Genomic DNA, 18,945 nt, shown 5'->3' with positions numbered 1-18,945 from the left:
GGATCCTGACCATCCGGCCGATGACGGCCCTCCCCGTCAACCCATCCGACATTACTTGCGGCGGCGGGTACATGGCTGCACGCACGCGCTGCCGCTGGTACATGGCCGATGAGACGCCGCACTCGTCTGCCAGGCAGCCAGCCAGCCCCATTCTCACCCACTAATGCATCTCACCCCCCCCCCCCCCCGGCCACCAACCAATTCATCCCGCCCAGTGAGTGACACGACACGACAGCCGCCATCCACCAGCCCACAACGCCCACAACGCCTCCAACTCCCACACATTCCTATTATCCGCTTCCGTGGCTATCAGACTTTGCACGTCCCCACATGCCTGCTGCCCCCCTTCTCGTCACGTCGCCTCCTCTCTCCCACGCGTCGTCCCGACGCGTTTCAATACTCGTCCCGTTTTAGCAACACTGCTCGTTTTGCAACCACCATACACCCCGTAATGTCCCAATGAATGTGGCATATGGTATAACGATCTATAGGAAACGGAGCAAAGTCCGACACGCCGGACCAGAGCCTAGCTAGCTACGGAGAGAGAGATGGAGGCAGGGCACCAAGATGCGCGCACTCGCCGCTTAGATGTTGCCCTGGGCAATCTGCGACTGGTAGTAGCGGACCATCTCCTCAACACCTTGCCTGACGGCCCAGCGGGGCTGCCACTCGAGGGTCTCCTTGGCACGGGTGGTGTCAGGGCGACGACGCTGGGGGTCGTTGGTGGGGAGCTCCTTGTGGATAATGTTGACGCGCTTGGGGTTGGCAACACCCTGCTCCTTCTGGATGTCCTCGACAATGTCGCGGACGGCCTCGGCGAACTCGAGGATGGTGAACTCGTGACCGTTGCCAATGTTGACGGGGCGGGTCTCGGGGCCGTTCATCAGGAGGATGAGGCCGTCGACGAGGTCGTGAACGTACTGGAACGAACGGGTCTGCGAGCCGTCGCCGTAGACGGTCATGTCCTCACCCTTGAGGGCCTGGAGGATGAAGTTGGAGACGACACGGCCGTCGTAGGGGTTCATGCGGGGGCCGAAGGTGTTGAAGATACGGGCAACACGGACGTCGACACCGTCCTGGCGCTGGTAGCCGTAGGTAAGGGTCTCGGCGACACGCTTGCCCTCGTCGTAGCAGGCGCGGGGGCCAATGCAGTTGACGTGGCCCCAGTAGTCCTCGCGCTGGGGGTGCTCCTCGGGGTCACCGTAGACCTCCGAGGTCGAGGTGATGAGGAAACGGGCCTTGGTACGCTTGGCAAGACCGAGCATGTTGAGGGTACCCATGAACGACGTCTTGATGGTCTTGACGGCGTTGTACTGGTAGTGGGGGGGCGAGGCAGGGCAGGCAAGGTGGTAGATCTGGTCGACCTCGATGAGGAAGGGCTCGACAACGTCGTGGCGAACCATCTCAAAGTTGGGGTGGCCGACCCAGTGCGAGACAGTGGTGCGCGAGCCGGTGAAGAAGTTGTCGAGGACGGTGACCTCGTGGCCGAGGAGCATCAGGCGGTCGACGAGGTGCGAGCCGACGAAACCGGCACCACCAGTGACGAGGATACGCTTGCGCTCAGAGTTGGGGAGGAGGCGAACGGGGGGGAACTTGGCAAAGGTGGTGTACTGGATCTTGTTCGAGTCCTTGTCGTAGACCGACTCGGTGCCGTAGTCCTTGTGGGGGGCGCCGACATGGGTAGTCTTGTCACCCGACTTGATGTACGAGGGGGTCTGAGCGTCGTGTAAGCATAAGCTCTGGCCGGGTCAAGTCATGCAGCCCCGCCGCGCCGCGCCTCGCTCCCCTCTGCTTCCCTCAGCCTCCAAAGGCGCGCAGAAGCCTGGCCTGGCTTGGGCTTGTTCTGCCCGCACCCAAGCCCCGGCGCCAGCCCCGCCCTGGCGCGAGCTGATAACTGGATACGCGTACACGCGAATCGCGCGGGGTTACAATGCTGTGCACAAAAGTGGTGACAACTGTGTGCGTGTGCGGGGCGCGCGGCGCGTCGCTATCACCAGTACTCTCACTGCTGTCGGATGGATGACAAGCAAAAAAAAGTCTGGCTGTTGCAACTACCTCTCCCGCCCGCCAGGTACCGTGCCACGTCGACGAAGGAACAGAGGTGCACTATCTTGTGCTGATCAACCAACACTCACGAGGTAGAGCGAGCGGAGCGTGTCGACCTCGATACGCGAGTCAAAGCCGAAGCGGTTGTGGCCGACCTCGGTGATCTTCTCCTGTGGTGTTGTGTCAGCGTGTGTGTCGGTGTGGTGTGGGGTGTTGCTGCAGCGCAGGGTGTGTGCGGTGCGCGGCACGGCGCGCTTGACAACGACGTGTCGCGGCACAGCAGCGCGTAGTGCGCGGCGTGATCGTCGGCCACGCCGCAGCACATGGGCAGCTGCCGCACACGCCCTCACGCGGCCGCACAAGGCAAGGCAAGGCACACTCTACTCACAGTGCTGGTGCTAGTAGACATTTTTGCTGGGGGATGAAGAAAGAAAGAGAGACGAAAGTGCAGCACTGTGCTGGATTATCTAAAAGGGAAACGGCGGTGACGGCGTTGGCGAGGGCGGGAGGGGATGGGCTGGCTGGCTGGGCTGGGGTGGGGTGGGATGGGCTGGCAGAGTGCGTGTCGCGCGTCGGGCGTTTGAGCTAGACCTTGCCTGAGGTTGACGGATGCGGCGGCGGCGGGCCACAGGGACTCTTGAAATGGAAGGCACGGACGGGGCGGCGGGCCACAAGCGGCGCTGGGATGAGAGGGATGGGCGGCGCGGCGAAGCGGGCGCGACTGGACTGGGACTGGACTGGGTAGACTGACTGGTGCTCGACAAGCGCCATCGTCTGGATCGATTTTTTTTCGCTCGTCAGTCCACCCCCACCCACTGCGCGCCGCGCGCCCGCTCCTCCTTCGGCGGCGGCAGCACCCTGAAACTACAGTACCCACTCAATACACTTTGCACCTAATTTTGTATGGCTAGACCCTGAACATGGCCCTTCTTGCCTCCCCTTCTTCCATGTGAATCGACGCGCCTGTGTGCTCGCTGGCTGGTGGCCATCAAACGCCCCGCCCTGACCCGTTCCATCTTTGCTGCTGCTCATGCTCATTGCTGTACCGCTGTTGCTGTCCAAACTCAAACCACTACGGCACAGGTCTCACTCGTCCGCTCGTCCCGGATCCATCCGCGTGGCCGCATGTGGCCCTTGCCCTGTCGCTTCCGAACTCACACATCATCGTCGTACTAACCTTTGCGGCAGAGGCACACCACACCACACACTCTACTAGACCGATCCACACACACACACCCTCTGCCCTGACTGGCCGTTTCCCGTTTCACCACACCATCCAAGATAGAACGTGTGCCAAGGTCCGCACGTCCGCACGCACGCGGCAACCTAGCCTGCAAGCGGTCGCGGCACGCAATCAAGTGCATAACATCCGACGCCTTCTATCATACCAGGGTCACGGCCTACGGGTGGAGTTTGGGTGGAAACGAGAGACAGAGAGTGAGAGAGAGGGAGAAGTCATGGGGAAAGAGAGGGAGAGAGAGAAAGTAACAAATCTGTCGCAGTCGCACGGGGTACTAAGATCTCAAATCCAGACATTATCGTCGTAGTGTGTGTGTGGGCAGGGGTGCGGGGGTCGTCTTGTCAGCCAAGACATCGTCGAGTCGTCTGCGGGGAACGTCTTGCAATTGCTCGTGGTCGATACCAGTTACAGCATGATTATATTCTAAGCCAATTCCTTTTCGGTGTCTCCTCGGTACTGCCATGTGGAAGCCTATGCCACACCCTTCGTTCGTGCCCAGCCGCGCACGCTGTCGAGAAGGTTGGTGATCGCAGTGGCATCGCCAGCGCGCACGTCGTTGAGGCTCACGCCGGCGCTGTCGATGCCCGCGTCGATGACACAGTCCATCATGGCAAAGAGGCCTTCGACGTTGGGCAGACCAGTTGGGTCGGGGGCAAAAGCAGAGGATGGGACGGGCGGCTTCGGCTCAATACCCGAAAGGTGCTTGACGAGTAGGAAGATGACTTCACCTGAAATGAACGAGTTTGGAAACTGAGCAGCTCGGGGGTACTGGGGCGGCAACGTCTTGTTGACCCAGGTGAGAAGCTCGGCCTGGTGCTCATCCTCGGGAGGGTAGTACGAGCCAATCTTGACAAGTGTCAGCGGGTGTGTCAAGTAGCAAAGGTCTCTCCACTCACGCTTGGTCGGCCAGCACTCCGCTCAGCAGTGGACGCTCGGCGAGTGTCTCTGCTGGGACGCGAGGGCGTGGGCATGAGGCCGCTCGTGGCCCGCCGTGTGCTGCCCGTGGTATCTAAGCTCATCTGTGTAGATGTCAGCAATTGTGGACGAAGTAAAGAGAGTTGGAAACTCACGAGCACGCTAGCATCACGGGGAGTGAGCTGGTTGACGTTCTCACGGCGGTTGGCGCGCTGAGCAGCGTCTCGCTGAGCAGGGCTGGGCGGACGGGGCTGGAGAGCCTGAGCCTCAGCAAGGGGGATTGTGGGGATGTTGCAAGACGAGGTGACCGGCACCGAGTAGTCGCGGGCAATGGTCGCCTTCATCAGAGCCTTCATCCAGTCACGAAGCTCTCCCTGGTCCGACGACGAGAAGTAGTGGGGCTTTTCGTTGCCGGGGCCGACGAGGCGGAAGCCATAGTTGCCCGGGTTGGCGCTCTCGTCGACAATGATGCGGTGACCCTTGAGGTCGATGTGGCCCTTGACGCGGTCCTCGCTCTCGCTCTTGAGGTAGTACAGGTGCGAGCCTTTGAGGACAAAGTACCGCGGCTTCCAGGTGTTGTACCGCTCGCCACGCTTCTTCAGGTAGCCCACCTTGTCGGGCTTGCCAATCTGGCGAAGGGCAGCTCCGACGGGCTCGGCATTCCCGCTGGTGCTGCTCGAGATGCGGCGCTCCGGAGCGGCAGCAGCAATCGTCGTAGTAGCCGGCTTGCTGTGCGAGAAGCCAAGACGCGAACCGCTGCGGTCGGAACCAACAGGCGACAGGGGTCCCGAGCCGGCGGGAGGAGGCTTCCGGTTGCGGCCAAAGAAGCTGAGACGGTCCGTCTTGTCGATGCTACCCTTGTTGCGCTTGTGCGTCAGGGAACCAGTCGACTCGCGCTTGGCAAGGCCAAGACCGTCCTTGAGAGTGGCCGAGCTGCCGGTGGCAGGGCTGGCGGGGATCGAGGATGTGGAGCGCGACTGGGTGTGGCCGTTGGTAGCAGCGGCTGGGGTACCGTTGACAATGGGACCGTTGCCGTTGGTGCCGTTCACGTTGACGCGCTGAACAACGGCAGGCTCGATGGCGCGAACCTCGTCAATGGGCTGAGTGGTTGGAGTCATGCTGACCTTGCGGCCGTGCGACCAGGCCGAGTGCGGCGTGTCGTCAGACGACTGCGACATGGGCGGCGTCGCATACGGCTGGGCGAACGAGCTCGGAGGAGCAGTGTAGTTGCGCGAACCCTGACTGCTGGTGTGGCTGCTGTGGTCATTGTTGGGGTGCGGCGAGGGGTGGCTGGACGAGGCAACCGACTGGGGCCGCCGCAACTCGGTAATCGCCTGGGCGATACGAACACGCTTGCCAAACTGGGGAATGTCGAGCTCCTTGAGTAAGTTGGCGTCGAGCTCGAGAAGGACGTCGCCGGAAATGTCGTGCTCGATGAACTTGTCGCAGACAAATTGGTCGAAGCTCTTGCTCTTCGCCCACTCGACAACCTCCTCAACAGTCCAGGTGGCAGGTGGCTTGGCCGGGGCGCGGTGGACGGTGCCGTCCTTGGGGGTGGCCGCAGCAGACGACGTGGTCGACGCGATCGGAGCAGCGACGGGAGGAGTGGCAGGAATGGCCGAGGGCTGCAGCTGGGCGGGCTCCGGGGGCGGAGGCGTGTAAGAGGCGGGCACAGCGGCGCCAAGCGGAGCCGGGGGAATGATGGGCGAGTTTGTAGCGTGGAGCGACGAGGTGCGGGTCGAAGGCGACGCGACAACAGGGGGCTCGCCCACGGGCGGGGGAGGGGCATGGGGGGTAGTGAGGGTGGACGAAGGAGAGTCCTGCCCACGAGTGGACGCGAGGTGCGATGCTGCGAATGCAGCAGCGCCAGTCGTCGCAGCCGCACCAGCGGCAAGGGCGCCAGCACCAATGCCGAAATGGGAGCCAGTGGTCGTCGAGTCAGCAGACTTTGAGACTGCCGTAGTGTCAGGCACCACCGAAGGCTCCACTGCCGGTGCTGAAACGACAGACGACAGAGCCTTGTCCGAGAGCTGCACTGGTGTGGGGACGACGGGCTCCGAATGCTTCACTGTTGACGGCGGCGAGATTTCGGCGTCATCAGGGTGCTCGACGATGGTCGGAGTGACGGACTGGGAGTGTCCATTCAGGGTGTGGGCTCCCCCAATAGGGTGCGTGTGATGGACAGGCTCGTCATCGTCACTCTCGTCCGAGTAGATGAGGTCGGCGACGGGTCCGCTCTCGCGTTGTCTGTCACGCTCCTCGTTGGCGAGCTTCGCCTGCTCGGCGAGGCGGGCACGTGTGTCCGAGGCGATACCAATAGGGCCGTCGGCCTCGTCGTCGTCCTCGTCCTTCTCGGCGATGGCAGCGACCGCCTTCTCCTGAGGGTCCTTGAGCTGGACGCCCTTAGGGGTAGCGATTGTGTCGATTGCCTCTTGGACCTCACCGATGGTGCTGCCCATGACATTGTGGCCGCCCTTGGAAACAGGGAGGGCCGACGAGGGAACGCCAGTCACATCCAACAGGCTGTTTCTGATGGTTGGGCCGCGAGCATCGTTGCTGTGGTCGGGTACGGCAGCAAACGGCGATGCGAGCAGGCCGTTGCTGGAAGTGATACTTGGCTTCTCGGGCTCTGGCGTGACAATGCGCTGCTTGTCATTGTTCTTTGGCGAGGCGGGGACAGGGATGGGTCCATCGGCATGCCCATCGTGCTTGTCGTCGGCATCGGCCGACGCTGCTGCTGCTACTGCATCCTCTGGATCATCAGAGATGTAGGTAGCCGGGAAGAGACCTTCCTCTCCCTTGGTGTTGCGACCCTAATGACAAATCAGCCGAGTGATTCACACACAAGCCGCGGGTGGACATTTGGGCTTGCTCTGGTTTACAGTGCCGCCGCCGCTGCTGCTGCTGCAGTCCGTCGCACGAGCGACCCACGCAGCCCAAGCAAGGACAACTCACCTTCCACCATCCGTCTCCAAAAGCGTCGTCCTTTTCAAGGACCTCGATCTTTTCGCCGGCCGAGAACTCGAGCTCGTCCCCGTGCTCGGCGACGAAAGTGTGGATGGCTGTGACAAAGACTGCCATGATGGGCGAGTTGGATGGGACGAGGGATGAGGGACTCAGACTACAACCCCGGGGTTTTGGCTTTGGGCTATGATGTCCTGCCTGCGTCTATTCGGGTGCCGTCCGTCCGTGACGTAGGTTGGCTGAATGTGAAAAGTGTCTGCCGTTTGCAGGATTGAAGAGGTGTACGAGTGTGTGATAAGAGGTGTACGAGTGTGTGATGCACAGTGGAGAGATGCTGAGATGGGGGCCCAAAAGGACAATGGGAGTACAGGTTGAATGGAGAAGTGGGTGGTGGGGGTGGTGGGGGTGGATAGCGCGGTTTTAGGTGGGGTGATGTGGTTTGGTTTAGTGTGTGTGTGGTGGATGTGTCGTCGTGGTGCCGTGTGGTCGGAGGTGTGTGGTGTGTGAGAGGTTTGGTATCCGATGGGTGTGTGAGGTGGGTGGAGGGGCTGCGACTGTGTGCGTCGTGTTGTTGACCGAGCACGAGACGGAGAGGGGGGGGGTGCAGGGGCAGAGGGCTAAAGGGTTTGCGGCCTGCAGATGGCAACCAGCACAACGTCAAGCAACCAGAGACCAAGACGGTGTGAGATCGGGTGAGGGCGAAGGAAGGAGGGAGGGGCAAGGGGGGGGGGGGGGCATGTCATTGGGGGTTTGGCGGCGTCACAGCGGCGCGGCGGCGACGGCGACGCTGGCTGGCTGGCTTGCAGTGAACAGCACAATCACCCAGGCACGACTGCCTGCACGTCTGCACAGACCTCAACCCACCCAACGTACAATGACAATTACCGAATCAGGAAAGTGGCTGCAAAGGCTGGCCGGGGATCCGTCAGTCGTGCGTCAGCGGGGGCGACGGTGTCGCGCTGCTTGCTTGCTGCCAAGTGTGTGGCTGCCGGAGAGAGAGGGGATCGATTAGAACGATTAGTTTGGTAATAAGGGCTTAATAGCGGCACGGCGCCCAGGTTGACCACCTGCATGCAGAGAAGGCGGCGGAGGCGGCGGCAGGGGAAGGGGGCGACTGCGCCGGCATGCACTGCACTCGGGCCCAAGGGAGAGGGAAGAGGGGCGAGAAGGTGCGGCAGTAGTCATGCATGCAGCACACAGACGGCCATCTACGAGTTCTGTTCCGTACCAATCTTTGACAAGTGGCTGGGAAGGTTGGAAACAAGCTCACGCCATGCCCTTGTCACTCGACGGGCATGCCATGTGGCCAATGAGTTGGGTCAGGCGCGCGCAGCCTTGCACACATACCATGCAGCAGGCAGCGAGTGGCAGTGGCAAGTCAGTCGTCGGCGGCAGTTGGCACGTTGATGCGTCATGCTGCTTGCTTGTGCCGCTCGCTGCGTGTGGCTAGTGCCATGGTGCAACAACTGCATGCCTCCCTCCCCTTGGCCTCCTCTCTCGCCCTTTCAACCCCACAAGTGATCGCCCAGTGAATTAGGACGGGAGGGCACAAAGGGCTAATACATAGGGGTATTCTAGCAGCGCTGCAAGCGCCATCGCTCCCCAAGGCCCAAAGCCAGGGTTTTCCACGTGACTTTTGTCTGTGCTGAGCCCGCCACGCGCCAATACGACGTCACAGCAGGCAGTCCAACCCTCCACGTTCGCTACGAGCAGCCCGCTGCCGCCGCTGCCGCCGCCCCGCTGCTGGCTGCGACTTGGACGCGTCAAAGGGAAGCCAGCCCAACTTGAACGGCAGCAGCAGCCAGCAGCCAGGCGCAAAGTAATATTCCAACCAACTGCCAACTGCCAACTGCCGCGACAAGTTACTTGCAAGCAACAACAACCCACACGCACTCTTCCCCCTCGCACATACACCACCACCACCACACCACACCCATCGCCCTCATGTCTGTCACAAAGGGCGTCATCCTCGTCGGCGGCCCGTCAAAGGGTACCCGTATGCGTCCCTTGACGCTCGACTGTGAGTCGGCAGTTGACATGTTCGGACGTGGCAGCAACCAAGCAAGCAGCTAACACCATGCGCAGGCCCCAAGCCCCTCCTCCCCATCGCTGGCAAGGTGAGTGTCGCGCCGGGGCGTCGGCTCGCGCATAACGAAGTGCGACGGAGAGCAGCCCAACTAACACCCACCGCAGGCCATGGTGTGGCATCCCCTCGCGGCGCTCGCCCAGGTGCCCGGCCTCACTGAGGTGCTGCTCGTCGGCTTCTACGAGGACTCGGTCATGGCGCCGTTCGTTCGTGAGGCGCAGCGCGAGTTCCCCAACATCAAGATCAGGTACGTGCTGCGGAGGGGAGCTGGGAGCTTCAAACGCCGTCGCCGTCGCCGACGCCGGCTTGGGCGCTGCGCCGACCATTCCCACTCCCGCACTCCCACGTTCCAACTAACCAACCCCCAGCTACCTCCCAGAGTACCGCTCGCTGGGCACCGCCGGTGGCCTGTACCACTTCCGCGACTCGATCCTGCGCGCGCCCGTCCCCCAGCACATCTTCATCTGCAACATTGACATTGCGACCAGCTTCCCCTTTGCCGAGCTGCTCGAGGTGCACAACAAGCACCGCGGCGTCGGCACCATCATGGGCGTGCCCGTCAAGAAGGAGGTCGCGACCCGCTACGGTTCCATCGTGCACGACCCCGAGACGGCCCAGGTGCTCCACTACGTCGAGAAGCCCCAGGGCTGGATCTCCAACACGGCCAACGGTGGTGTTTACTGTGCGTGGCGCGATGCGAGATGGCAGCGCGATCGATCGGCAGGGCACTATCCACGTTTTGCTGACCTCACCGCAGTGTTCGACAAGGCCCTCTTTGACGAGATCAAGGATGCCATGGACGAGAAGACTGCCCGGGCAGCGTGAGTCGGCGTCGTGGCCGGCGTGGTTGGCGTACCGCTAACAGCCCCATAGCGAGGACCCCCTCGTCGTGCTCGACGAGAACCTCCAGCTCGAGCAGGACGTGATTGAGCGCCTGGCGGCCGCCAAGAAGCTCTACGTCTACGAGAGCAAAGATTTCTGGCGCCAGATCAAGACTGCTGCGTGAGTTGCACGTGCCGTGATGCCAACTGACCACCCAGCTCGGCCGTTACCGCCAACTCGCTCTACCTGCAGCGCTTTGAGAAGACGCACCCCGACCTCTTGACCAAGGGTCCCAACATCACCGCGCCAGTGTACGTGCACCCCACTGCGACGATCGACCCGAGCGCCAAGGTCGGCCCCAATGTGGCGATTGGCCCGCACGTCTTCCTCGGCGAGGGAGCGCGCGTCGTCAACGCCATCATCCTCGACAACAGCACAATCGACAAGCACGCCGTCGTCGTCAACGCCATTGTCGGCTCCAACTCTACGCTCGGCCAGTGGGCCCGCGTCGACGGCGAGCCCGAGCCCGAGACCGAGGTCAAGGGCAAGATCTCGGTATCCGTCCTCGCGTCCGACGTGCAGGTCCTCCCCGAGACGCACGTCCGCTCGTGCATCGTCCTCCCCAACAAGTCTCTCTCCAAGAATGCGGCCAACCAGGTCCTCCTCTAGACGCGTGGTTTCATCTTCATCTCTATACTATTGGCGGGGCCCGGGCGCGGCGCTTGGCGGCGCGTGCAAAGAAAGGCGAATAGACTGAGCGGCACGCACGCTCGACGAGCGCCGTCGCCATGCATGCATGAGTGTATATCAGGATATCGTAGTGGTGTGGGGGTTGTGGTTCCGGTTCCGATGGAGGGGAACGGGGTGGGTGGTCTGGTCGTGGTGTCGTGGGTAGTCGTCGTCGTTACGTCGGTGTATGTCGCCTACGCCAGCCCCTACATCTCCAACAGCCTGACTGTCAGCGCACGCCGCCCACGCCAACCCACCTGTCAATAGCGTGCCCGAGGTCGTCGCCACACGAGTACAACACCGCGTCGACAATCTCCTCGTCGAGGGCCGGGAACATCTGATGCAGGGTCATGACGTTGGCCGCGCGCGCCTGTTCGCGCGCATACTCTTCGTGGCTCGCCTCGAGTGTGTGGTGCATCTGCGCGGCGTAGTCTGGTGTCGGTTCGCGGGGCGTGCCACTGGGTGCGGGTCAGCGACCAAACCAACCTGCAAGCGTCACGCCACGCCACATACCTTGGTGTCGGGTCACCTGGCGAGATGCCCAGCTGCGCGAGGAGATGGCTCGGCGGCGCCGCCTCGCCCCGCCCATGGATGTACTGCGGTGCCGGGACGGCGACGGGCATCGACCCGTGCGGGTGGTGCGCGCGGTGCTCGTGCTGCCTGTCGCGTGGCCCGCCGGGCGCCCATCGGTCGACGACCTCGTCGTCGCCGCTCTCGCTGCTGCTCTCGGCGGTCGCCTGCTGCTGCATGTCCTGGAGGATCTTGCTGATGGTATTGAGCGGGCGGGAAACGGCCTCCTTGGCTGCGTCGCCAGTCCGCTGGAAGAAGCGCTTTGTGCCGTCCAGCGCCGCTGCCGTCGCTGGAAGCGCGAGCTGCCGCGCCGGCTCCTCACCAGGCGTTGTGGCCCACGGCGAAATCTCGTTGTTTCCAGAGGGTATAGACGAGCGTGCGCGTGGTGAGCTCGGCGAGCTGGGCAGTTCCTGGATTGCCTTCTCGACGTTGGACTCGAACTCCTCCTGCGTGATGTTTGACAGGCTCGACGCGTCCATCGTCTCGATGAACTGGATTGCGCCTTGTAAACTGGACAGGTAGTAGCCTGCCTCGCCCTGCAGCTTCTCGGCGTTGCGGAACCGCGAAATGTACTCGATGTTGGAGAGCATGTTCTCAGGCGCGGCACGGAGGACCACAAAGATGAGGATGGGCACAAACGCATCGGCGCTCGTGGCATCCGAGCCGGCAGTATGTCGGATGAGGCCAAAGATGACCTTGCAGCAGTTGAGGATGCAGATCATCTTGTCTCGTGGCGCCTTGTAGTGGTTGATTTTGAGCAGCTCCTGCTCTGCGAACCCGAGGAAGCCCTGGGTCGCCTCGTTCTCTGGCACGTCGAGGTGGTAACCGCGCACCCAGCTGAACAGGCGTACTCGCTGCTCGAACACTGCATCCCTCTCGAGGTCATCAGTAGTGATGGTTTGGCCGTTGGTAAGCTGCGGTGTGAACGTGCTGGGGTCGGTCAGCGAGTCACCAGCGACACACTCTTACAAAGGATACAGCCGGTTCATGACCAGCTTCTCCATCGCTTCAAGAGCGTTGTCAAACTCTGCTGGCGACTGCGACTTCCACGGCTCGACGACGCGCATCTTCTCGGCAATGAACTGTACCGTGTCAGCCCTACCGTCCCCCAGCAACCCAACAACTCACACTCAAGAAGTCGCGCACCAGCTTGATCTGCTCGTTGATCGTAAACGGCTTCTTGGCAAAGTTTGTTAAGAAGCTGAGCGCGCAGTCAGCGACTATCCCTCCGCCGTCACCAACCTCTTGAGATACCGCGCAATGGGGTCAGCTGGGCGGCTGCGCAGGTCCTTGAGGAAGCCGGCAAAATTAAACACTGGCTCGTCGCCTGTGCTCTCCGCGTCGCCGCTCTCAGCGCGCACGATCCGGCGGGGGCGGGACGCGCCCGTGCTTGCGCCCGGCGTGTCGGGCGTCGCGGACCGGCTGGCCTGGTGCGGCTGCGGCTGCGGGCGGGCCTGGGTCGGCGTGGCCTCGTTCGAGCCCGAGCCGGACGCGGGACGGCGCGGCACAGCCGCTGATGCTGGCCCCGCTGCGGCCGGCGCAGGCGTCGCGAACGGGTCAAACTCGGCGAGGTCGGGCGCTGTCCGCAGCGCGCCGAGCGGCGCCTTGGCCGGCGCGCCGGGCGGCGTGCCGCTCCCCGAGACGGCGCGCTGGGCGGGCGTCGCGGCGGCCGGGGTGACGAGGGACAGCGCGGGGCGTTTCAGCGCTGCAGCGTTGAGGCTGCTCCGCCGGGGCGGGCTCTCGGCCATTGCTAGGCCTGCGGGCTTCGGCGACGCCGGGAGGGGTTTGCTGCCCAGCGACATGGGCGGCTGCTTGCTTGGCGAGGCGGGCGCCGGGGTGCTTCTCGACGAGGCGGGGGTGAGCGGCGTTGTTGGCGACGGAGGGGAGAGGTGGGAGCTGGGCGAGGGCGGTGCGAGGGTGTCCGCGGCGGCGGTGGTGTGCGTCGTCTTGTCCTGCTTGTCGCCAGCGTGCCCGTTAGTCTCCTCCTCCTCTGCCGCTGTCGAGTGTGATGGTGCGTTGTCTGGAGCGTCGCCTGGAGAAGTCACAGCGTCCGTGCTCGCGCTTGATGTGATCACACCAGTAGCGGGCGCGGGCGGGGCAGCGGGCCGCGGTGGCGATGTGAGGTCCACGACGACGGCGGGCGAGGGCGAGGGGTGGTCTGAGGCTGATGCGGCTGATGGCTCCTGCTGCACGGGCGATGGGGATGCAGCGTTGTCGTCGTCGTGAGCATGGGGCGCTGGTGGTGCAGGCGCCACTGCTGCTGGTGCTTCTGACGTAGCACCTTGCACGCTGGTGTGCGTGTCGTCGGCCGGTGGGGTGGCCATTATTATTAAATAAGTGGTGAGATGGAGGTTGTTGACGATTGATTAGGCTTTGTGTTGTGTTGCTGTCGATGTTGCCATGCCGTTGTGTCGTGGGTTGTGTTGTCAGTTCAGAGTGGCCAGAGTGGCCAGTGGCCAGTGGTGGGCCCCGCGACAACCGAGCCAAGCCAGCCAGCCAGCCAGCCGTACCAGCGTGGTGCCATGTCGACGACGACAGTGGCGGCAGGCAACAAGGGAACCGCGGCACTGCATCTCCCCTGGCCTGGCCCTGCGCCGCCTCGTCGGCAGCAGCGGGCATCAAGGCATGCAACCTTGCACCCCCGGACGACTTACACATTGCCCACGTGCCGCCGTCGTTGGTCGTACGCCGCCTCGCCGCCAAACTAAGCTCTACAACTACTCTTGCCCACGCCGACGCGTCATCAACGTTGTCTGATAGCCTCGAGGTTTGCTTCCCAGGAAACCCATGCAAGCCATGTGCCATTCTGCTTGCTTGAGCAGCAGGCCCGCCATCTTTCGCCTGTCGACTTTCAACGTCCATTCCATCAACAGGAACAACGCGCCTAATCGCCCTCCCCACCGCGGCCAATCTCTCTCCCCCTGTCACGACAGGCACCCTTAAACACCCTACTGTGTGAGATACACGACTACCGGCACGTTCCGCAACGACGACGCCTCGACACTACTCGGCTTGCAACTCGTGACTCATAACATCAGACCTGGCATTGCAGGCTTACGAGGGTGGTGTAGGGAAGGGGGGAGGGGGTGGAGAGCAATAGGGATGGGTGTGGGGATAGAGACGAAATGCCAATGGGAATCCAGGGCCATCGTCGTGACAACGGTGGTTCAGACACGCATGGTATATCATTGATCGTGTGTCTAGGGCCATGGCACCGACGCAATAGACAGGGCTTGATGAGAGGACGGGCGTAATAGTTGCGAGAAACGAGAAGACGCGTAGCAGTACAAAGAAAGACTGTGGAAGCTTGCAGAGGTTTACAAGAGCCGATTAGAGAACGACACACTTGCCGCTCTTGCCGTTCTTGTTGCCGCGCTTCTTGCCGTTCTGCGAAAGTGTCAGCACAGAAGTCTTTGGTGGCTGGCTGCTGGACTCACGACAATGGTCAACGCCTGGCGCGTAGCAACCTGGAAGACCTCCTTAACACCCTCGCCAGTCTTGGCCGAGCACTCGACGTAGCCCTGGGCACCGATCTTCTGGGCGACGGCGACACCGTCGTTGCGCGAGACGGGGCGCTGGTTCATGCGGGCGAGGTCCTGGATGGTCTTGGGGTCATCACGGAGATCCTTCTTGCATGCGACGAGAACAATGGGGAGGCCCTGGCAGAAGTGCATGACCTCGGAGATCCACTGGTGGGGCGTTAGCATTTTGCCTTCGTGTGCCAAAGCTCGAGCCGAGCACGCACCTTTTCTTGGACATTGTCGAGCGAGTCGGGCGAGTCAACGGCAAAGCAGATAAGGATGACGTGCGAGTCGGGGTACGAGAGAGGCCTCAGACGGCTGGAAACTGTTAGACTCTTGTGTGCTCGCCTTCCTTTCCACGCTCGCCACTCACTCGTAGTCCTCCTGGCCAGCGGTATCCCAGAGAGCAAGCTCGACCTTCTTTCCATCGACCTCGACATCGGCAACATAGTTCTCAAAGACTGTGGGAACGTAGACCTGCACCGATGGATCAGCTTTAATTCGCGCAAACACAGGTTGGCGGCTTGAGCGCAGGCTGCGCACGTACCTCGGGGAACATGCCCTTGCTGAAGACGATGAGGCTGTAAAGGGAAGTTGTGGTTAGTATGGTGGGTGGCGATGCATGGGGATCAGGGTGGCGGCGTCGGCGCCGTCCGCGCAGCAGCAAGAGCCTGCACGCCGGCTGCGCGCGATGTGGAAGCGGCGACGGGCGCGGGGGCGGTAGCGACCATCGGTGTCGTTGCTGTACAACGAAGCCGTGGGCCCATCTGGCCGTTTGCTCGCCCGCCCCGTCCGCCCACCCGCAGGCCGCGTTGGCTGGTTGCCTGGTCTGCCCGCGCCAGCAGGCACTTGTCACGCGCGCTTCTCGCCGCCCGTCGCGTTAAAACCCGTGCTACTACTCACAGACACGTCTTTCCGCACGCGCCGTCGCCTGGGTAAGAGTGTCAGCTATGCATTGCAGAGTGGTTTTCGCGGCATCAAGTGGATGCTCGGTGGTGTTGTGTGCTGGGCGGCGTTGGGGGGCGGCGGCGGCGTGGAATGGGGTGGTGGTTGTGTTGGGTGTAAGGGGGGTGGGTGCAAGGGCAGGGGGGCAGAGAGACACAGGGCAGGTGACAGGACAGGTTTGCTCTCTCGTGTCTCTGGTTTCGTGGTCGTGCATGGGGGGGGGGGTATAGAGAGCAAGGGGGGTGGGTGGCCACGTACCGACAATGACGAGCTTCCGCCTGATCTCGCCGGACATGGTGTGTGCAGTTGCGAGGTTGTTGGTGGTGTGAAGAGAGGTGTTGAAAGGGGGGGGGTTGGATGTGAAGAGGGCGAAGGTTGTGGGATTGAGAAGAAATGTAGGAGGGTGAGCGGTGTGGTGGTGGGATGGATTGGTGGTAGCACCTGTCGCACAGTTGTTGGGTTGTGAGAGAAGGGGGGGGGGGGGGCAAGGGGGGGAACCGGGGGGGGCGGTGGTCGGAGGGGTGCTGCTGTCGGGGTGGTTGGCAGGCGTGCAGTGCAAGTTGGGCAAGGGTGTGCGCGCCAGGCAGCGCAGGGCCAGCGAGCCAGGCGGGCGGCGACAGAGCCAACCGGCCAGCCCGCCAGCAGGACGCGCGCGGGGGCAACACCACAATGATACAGCAGAGCCAAAAAGGGGGTCACGTGTTTAAGTTTGGACACGCGCCGCAGCGCCTGTGGGGCGTGTTGGCCGTGTTTCCACTGTAGAAATCGAATCGTCTCACCTTTTGGTGGCGCTGCGAAATCACACTTTGAACTGCACAGCATGTGCATCGCAAGTAGCAGGCAACAAGCAGCAACAAGCAGGAGCATAGCCCGAGACGACAATAACAACAACAAGACAACCGGCACCCCCAAGACAAAGCGAGCATCTGCAGCTAGCAGCACGAGACATGCCACCACTGCCAACACCCACCGCGGGCATGACCCCCCGCTCTCTCGTCTTGGCGCACAATCAGACGCGTGCGGCAATCCCAAAACGAGTTAATTCCGCACGCACCTGAGTTGGTTGTTGGTGTTGGCCCACTCGAGCAACATGGCACGCACAGTCACTCACTTGCTCGGCATGCTCGTCGACGCGTCGTCGCGCGCCACGCCTCGCTCGGCACCGTCGGTGCAGCGGGTGATTTACAATGGCTGCAACGAAACACACTAACAACTGGAGCCTCCACAACAAGCAAAGCCTAGACCGGCTCTGCTCAGACAAAAGAACGCGACGCCGGAGTGCTCGTGTCCGGCATGTCCGGGCCATTGGACACCGCACTCACTACCCGTCGGACCACTTCCACACCGCAATCCCACACACGCCAACACCGCTGCTGCTTGGCATGCACACGACCCGCTTCATAACTACGCGTGCTTCCTTCCGGCCCCGGCACGCGCACATTCCATCCCACTTCTTATCCATTCACGCCATACAACTAAACTATATTTAACATTGCCTATTGACCACCGCCGCGCCTACTTGTCCAGGCCGAGCGCCTCGCGGCGGCCCTTGCTCTGCGGGTCGAAGAAGGGCCGCTCGCCGAGGCTGACCGACCGGGTGCCCTCGCGGAGCTCGGTCGTGTCCCAAGTGCGCGCATGGTACGTGCTCCTGTTATCCCAGATGGCGAGGTTGTTCTCCTCCCAGCGGAAGCGCGTCTGGATGTCGTGGTTGGCCGCGACGTGGTCCCAGAGGAACTCGAGCAGGTTGTCGCTCTCGGCGGCCGTGAGCTCGTTGATCCGGCGCGTGAAGTTGCGCGGGACGAACAGAGTCTTCCACCCCGTCGTGGGGTTGGTCCGGATCACGGGGTGCACCGCGTCGAGCTCGGGCCCCGTGTTCTCGGGCGCGCCGCGCGAGATGTCGCGCAGCTTCTGCCCGTGCTCGCTGATGTTGTCGTGGAAGTGCGACCCGTCGTGGTACGCCGTCAGGCCCTCGAGGTACGCGCGCGTCGCGGGCGACAGCCGCTCGTACGCGTCGTAGCCTGACGCCCAGACGGTGTCGCCGCCACCGTTGGGCGGGAGCTTGCGGACCTGCAGCGTCGCGTAGTCTGACGGGACGCGCTCGAACGAGATGTCCGAGTGCTGTGGCCCAAGGTCAGCTCACTTGCCCATCCCCCGCCACGCCCGCGCCACTCACCCACTCGAGGTTGCCCTTGTGGCGGTTGAGGAGGCTCGCCTGGTCTTGGCGCTTGAGCGCGCGGCTGCCCTGGTCGGCGCTCGAGATCTTGAGAATCCCATCGCCGTGCTCCTCCCCTTGGAGGGTGTACGGGTGGATATGGATGCCCGAGGAGGTGGGCTTGCCGCCGGCCAGGCCAAGCCGGTGGACGAGCACCTCTTGCTCCTTGGGCGTGATGATTGCGTCGCGGAAGAAGACGACGCCGCGCTCGGACACGAGCCGGGCAAGCGCCTTGATGCGCGCCTCGTCGTCGAGCACGTCCCGGATAGACAGGGACGGCTTGCCGTCCGTCGCGGCGGCGAGGGACGGCGCGCGGAACTCGGTCCCGAGCGACGGGGACGTGTGGACGTGCGAGTGGGCGAGCAGGTCGGCCAGGTCGGCCGTCGACGGGGTGTACGCCGGCACCGTGGTCGGCGGGGCGAACGCGCGCGCCGCGGCGTCCTGTGCCGCTTCCGCGGCGGCAGCGCGGTCGAGCGGAGAGGTCGTGTGCCGTACCTTGCCGGCGTGGAACTTGGCCGCGGGGGCGGGGGGCTGGTGGGCGACTGCAGTGGCCATTGTGGTGACGCCGGTCGGTCTTGATTGGTTGGGCTGGTCGTGCTGCTCCTTCTGGTGCATACCTCTTATAAGCACCCCTTCCGAGCGACGAGACGCATTCCTATCGCGTCAGACGCCGTCGATATCGCGAGCTATAGTCGCACAGTCGCTGGACATGCCCCACAGCGGCCATCTCCGTATGCTATCGGCCACTCGACAGATCTGCTAGAGTAAGTATCTCTCACGACTAGCGCCATGTCAGCCTTGGTATGCACCACCCCCGCGCCATCTTGCTGCCTGCTCTGCACCACCCGGCGCGTGAATTCCAGATAGCACGCCGTGGTGCGCGCTGGCGTGCTGC

At 62.8% G+C, this 18,945-nt stretch overlaps 6 protein-coding genes across 6 annotated transcripts; 1 reads left to right on the top strand and 5 right to left on the bottom strand.

Moving 5' to 3' along the window:
* Positions 1-449: 449 nt before the first annotated feature.
* On the bottom strand, positions 450-2,467 carry UXS1 (UDP-glucuronic acid decarboxylase 1). Its single transcript, XM_062767066.1, has 3 exons — positions 2,435-2,467; positions 2,136-2,216; positions 450-1,715 (listed from the first exon to the last, which is right to left on the bottom strand). Exons 1-3 carry the CDS (start codon positions 2,453-2,455, stop codon positions 585-587), a joined length of 1,233 nt encoding a protein of 410 aa, XP_062623050.1. The 5' UTR covers positions 2,456-2,467; the 3' UTR covers positions 450-584.
* An 802-nt stretch (positions 2,468-3,269) lies between these two features.
* Positions 3,270-7,654, bottom strand: pob1. Its single transcript, XM_062767065.1, has 4 exons — positions 7,157-7,654; positions 4,357-7,014; positions 4,183-4,305; positions 3,270-4,132 (listed from the first exon to the last, which is right to left on the bottom strand). The coding sequence occupies exons 1-4, from the start codon at positions 7,280-7,282 to the stop codon at positions 3,758-3,760; spliced, it is 3,282 nt and encodes a 1,093-aa protein (XP_062623049.1). The 5' UTR covers positions 7,283-7,654; the 3' UTR covers positions 3,270-3,757.
* Positions 7,655-9,109: 1,455 nt separating this feature from the next.
* On the top strand, positions 9,110-10,742 carry gmppA (Mannose-1-phosphate guanyltransferase alpha; the record flags this gene model as incomplete). The annotated part of the gene is made up of 7 exons (XM_062767064.1): positions 9,110-9,185; positions 9,251-9,282; positions 9,359-9,498; positions 9,620-9,933; positions 10,009-10,072; positions 10,125-10,253; positions 10,292-10,742. The coding sequence occupies 7 exons, from the start codon at positions 9,110-9,112 to the stop codon at positions 10,740-10,742; spliced, it is 1,206 nt and encodes a 401-aa protein (XP_062623048.1).
* Positions 10,743-11,031: 289 nt separating this feature from the next.
* Positions 11,032-13,696, bottom strand: vps901 (Vacuolar protein sorting-associated protein 9a; the record flags this gene model as incomplete). The annotated part of the gene is made up of 5 exons (XM_062767063.1): positions 11,032-11,260; positions 11,289-12,302; positions 12,342-12,454; positions 12,501-12,573; positions 12,615-13,696. 5 exons carry the CDS (start codon positions 13,694-13,696, stop codon positions 11,032-11,034), a joined length of 2,511 nt encoding a protein of 836 aa, XP_062623047.1.
* A 687-nt stretch (positions 13,697-14,383) lies between these two features.
* On the bottom strand, positions 14,384-16,277 carry rho1 (GTP-binding protein rho1). The gene is made up of 7 exons (XM_062767062.1): positions 16,097-16,277; positions 15,797-15,824; positions 15,441-15,474; positions 15,267-15,370; positions 15,118-15,211; positions 14,810-15,061; positions 14,384-14,759 (listed from the first exon to the last, which is right to left on the bottom strand). Exons 1-7 carry the CDS (start codon positions 16,131-16,133, stop codon positions 14,703-14,705), a joined length of 606 nt encoding a protein of 201 aa, XP_062623046.1. The 5' UTR covers positions 16,134-16,277; the 3' UTR covers positions 14,384-14,702.
* A 1,076-nt stretch (positions 16,278-17,353) lies between these two features.
* On the bottom strand, positions 17,354-18,605 carry SPBC460.04c_6 (Putative alpha-ketoglutarate-dependent sulfonate dioxygenase; the record flags this gene model as incomplete). Its single annotated transcript, XM_062767061.1, has 2 exons — positions 17,354-17,956; positions 18,012-18,605. The coding sequence occupies 2 exons, from the start codon at positions 18,603-18,605 to the stop codon at positions 17,354-17,356; spliced, it is 1,197 nt and encodes a 398-aa protein (XP_062623045.1).
* Between the last annotated feature and the right edge of the window lie 340 nt (positions 18,606-18,945).

The sequence above is a fragment of the Vanrija pseudolonga genome, chromosome 1 (assembly GCF_020906515.1).
Source record: "Vanrija pseudolonga chromosome 1, complete sequence".
Taxonomy (NCBI): Eukaryota; Fungi; Basidiomycota; class Tremellomycetes; order Trichosporonales; family Trichosporonaceae; genus Vanrija; species Vanrija pseudolonga.
The sequence above is the reverse complement of the archived record's forward strand: the minus strand, read 5'-3'. Positions and strand labels throughout refer to the sequence as shown.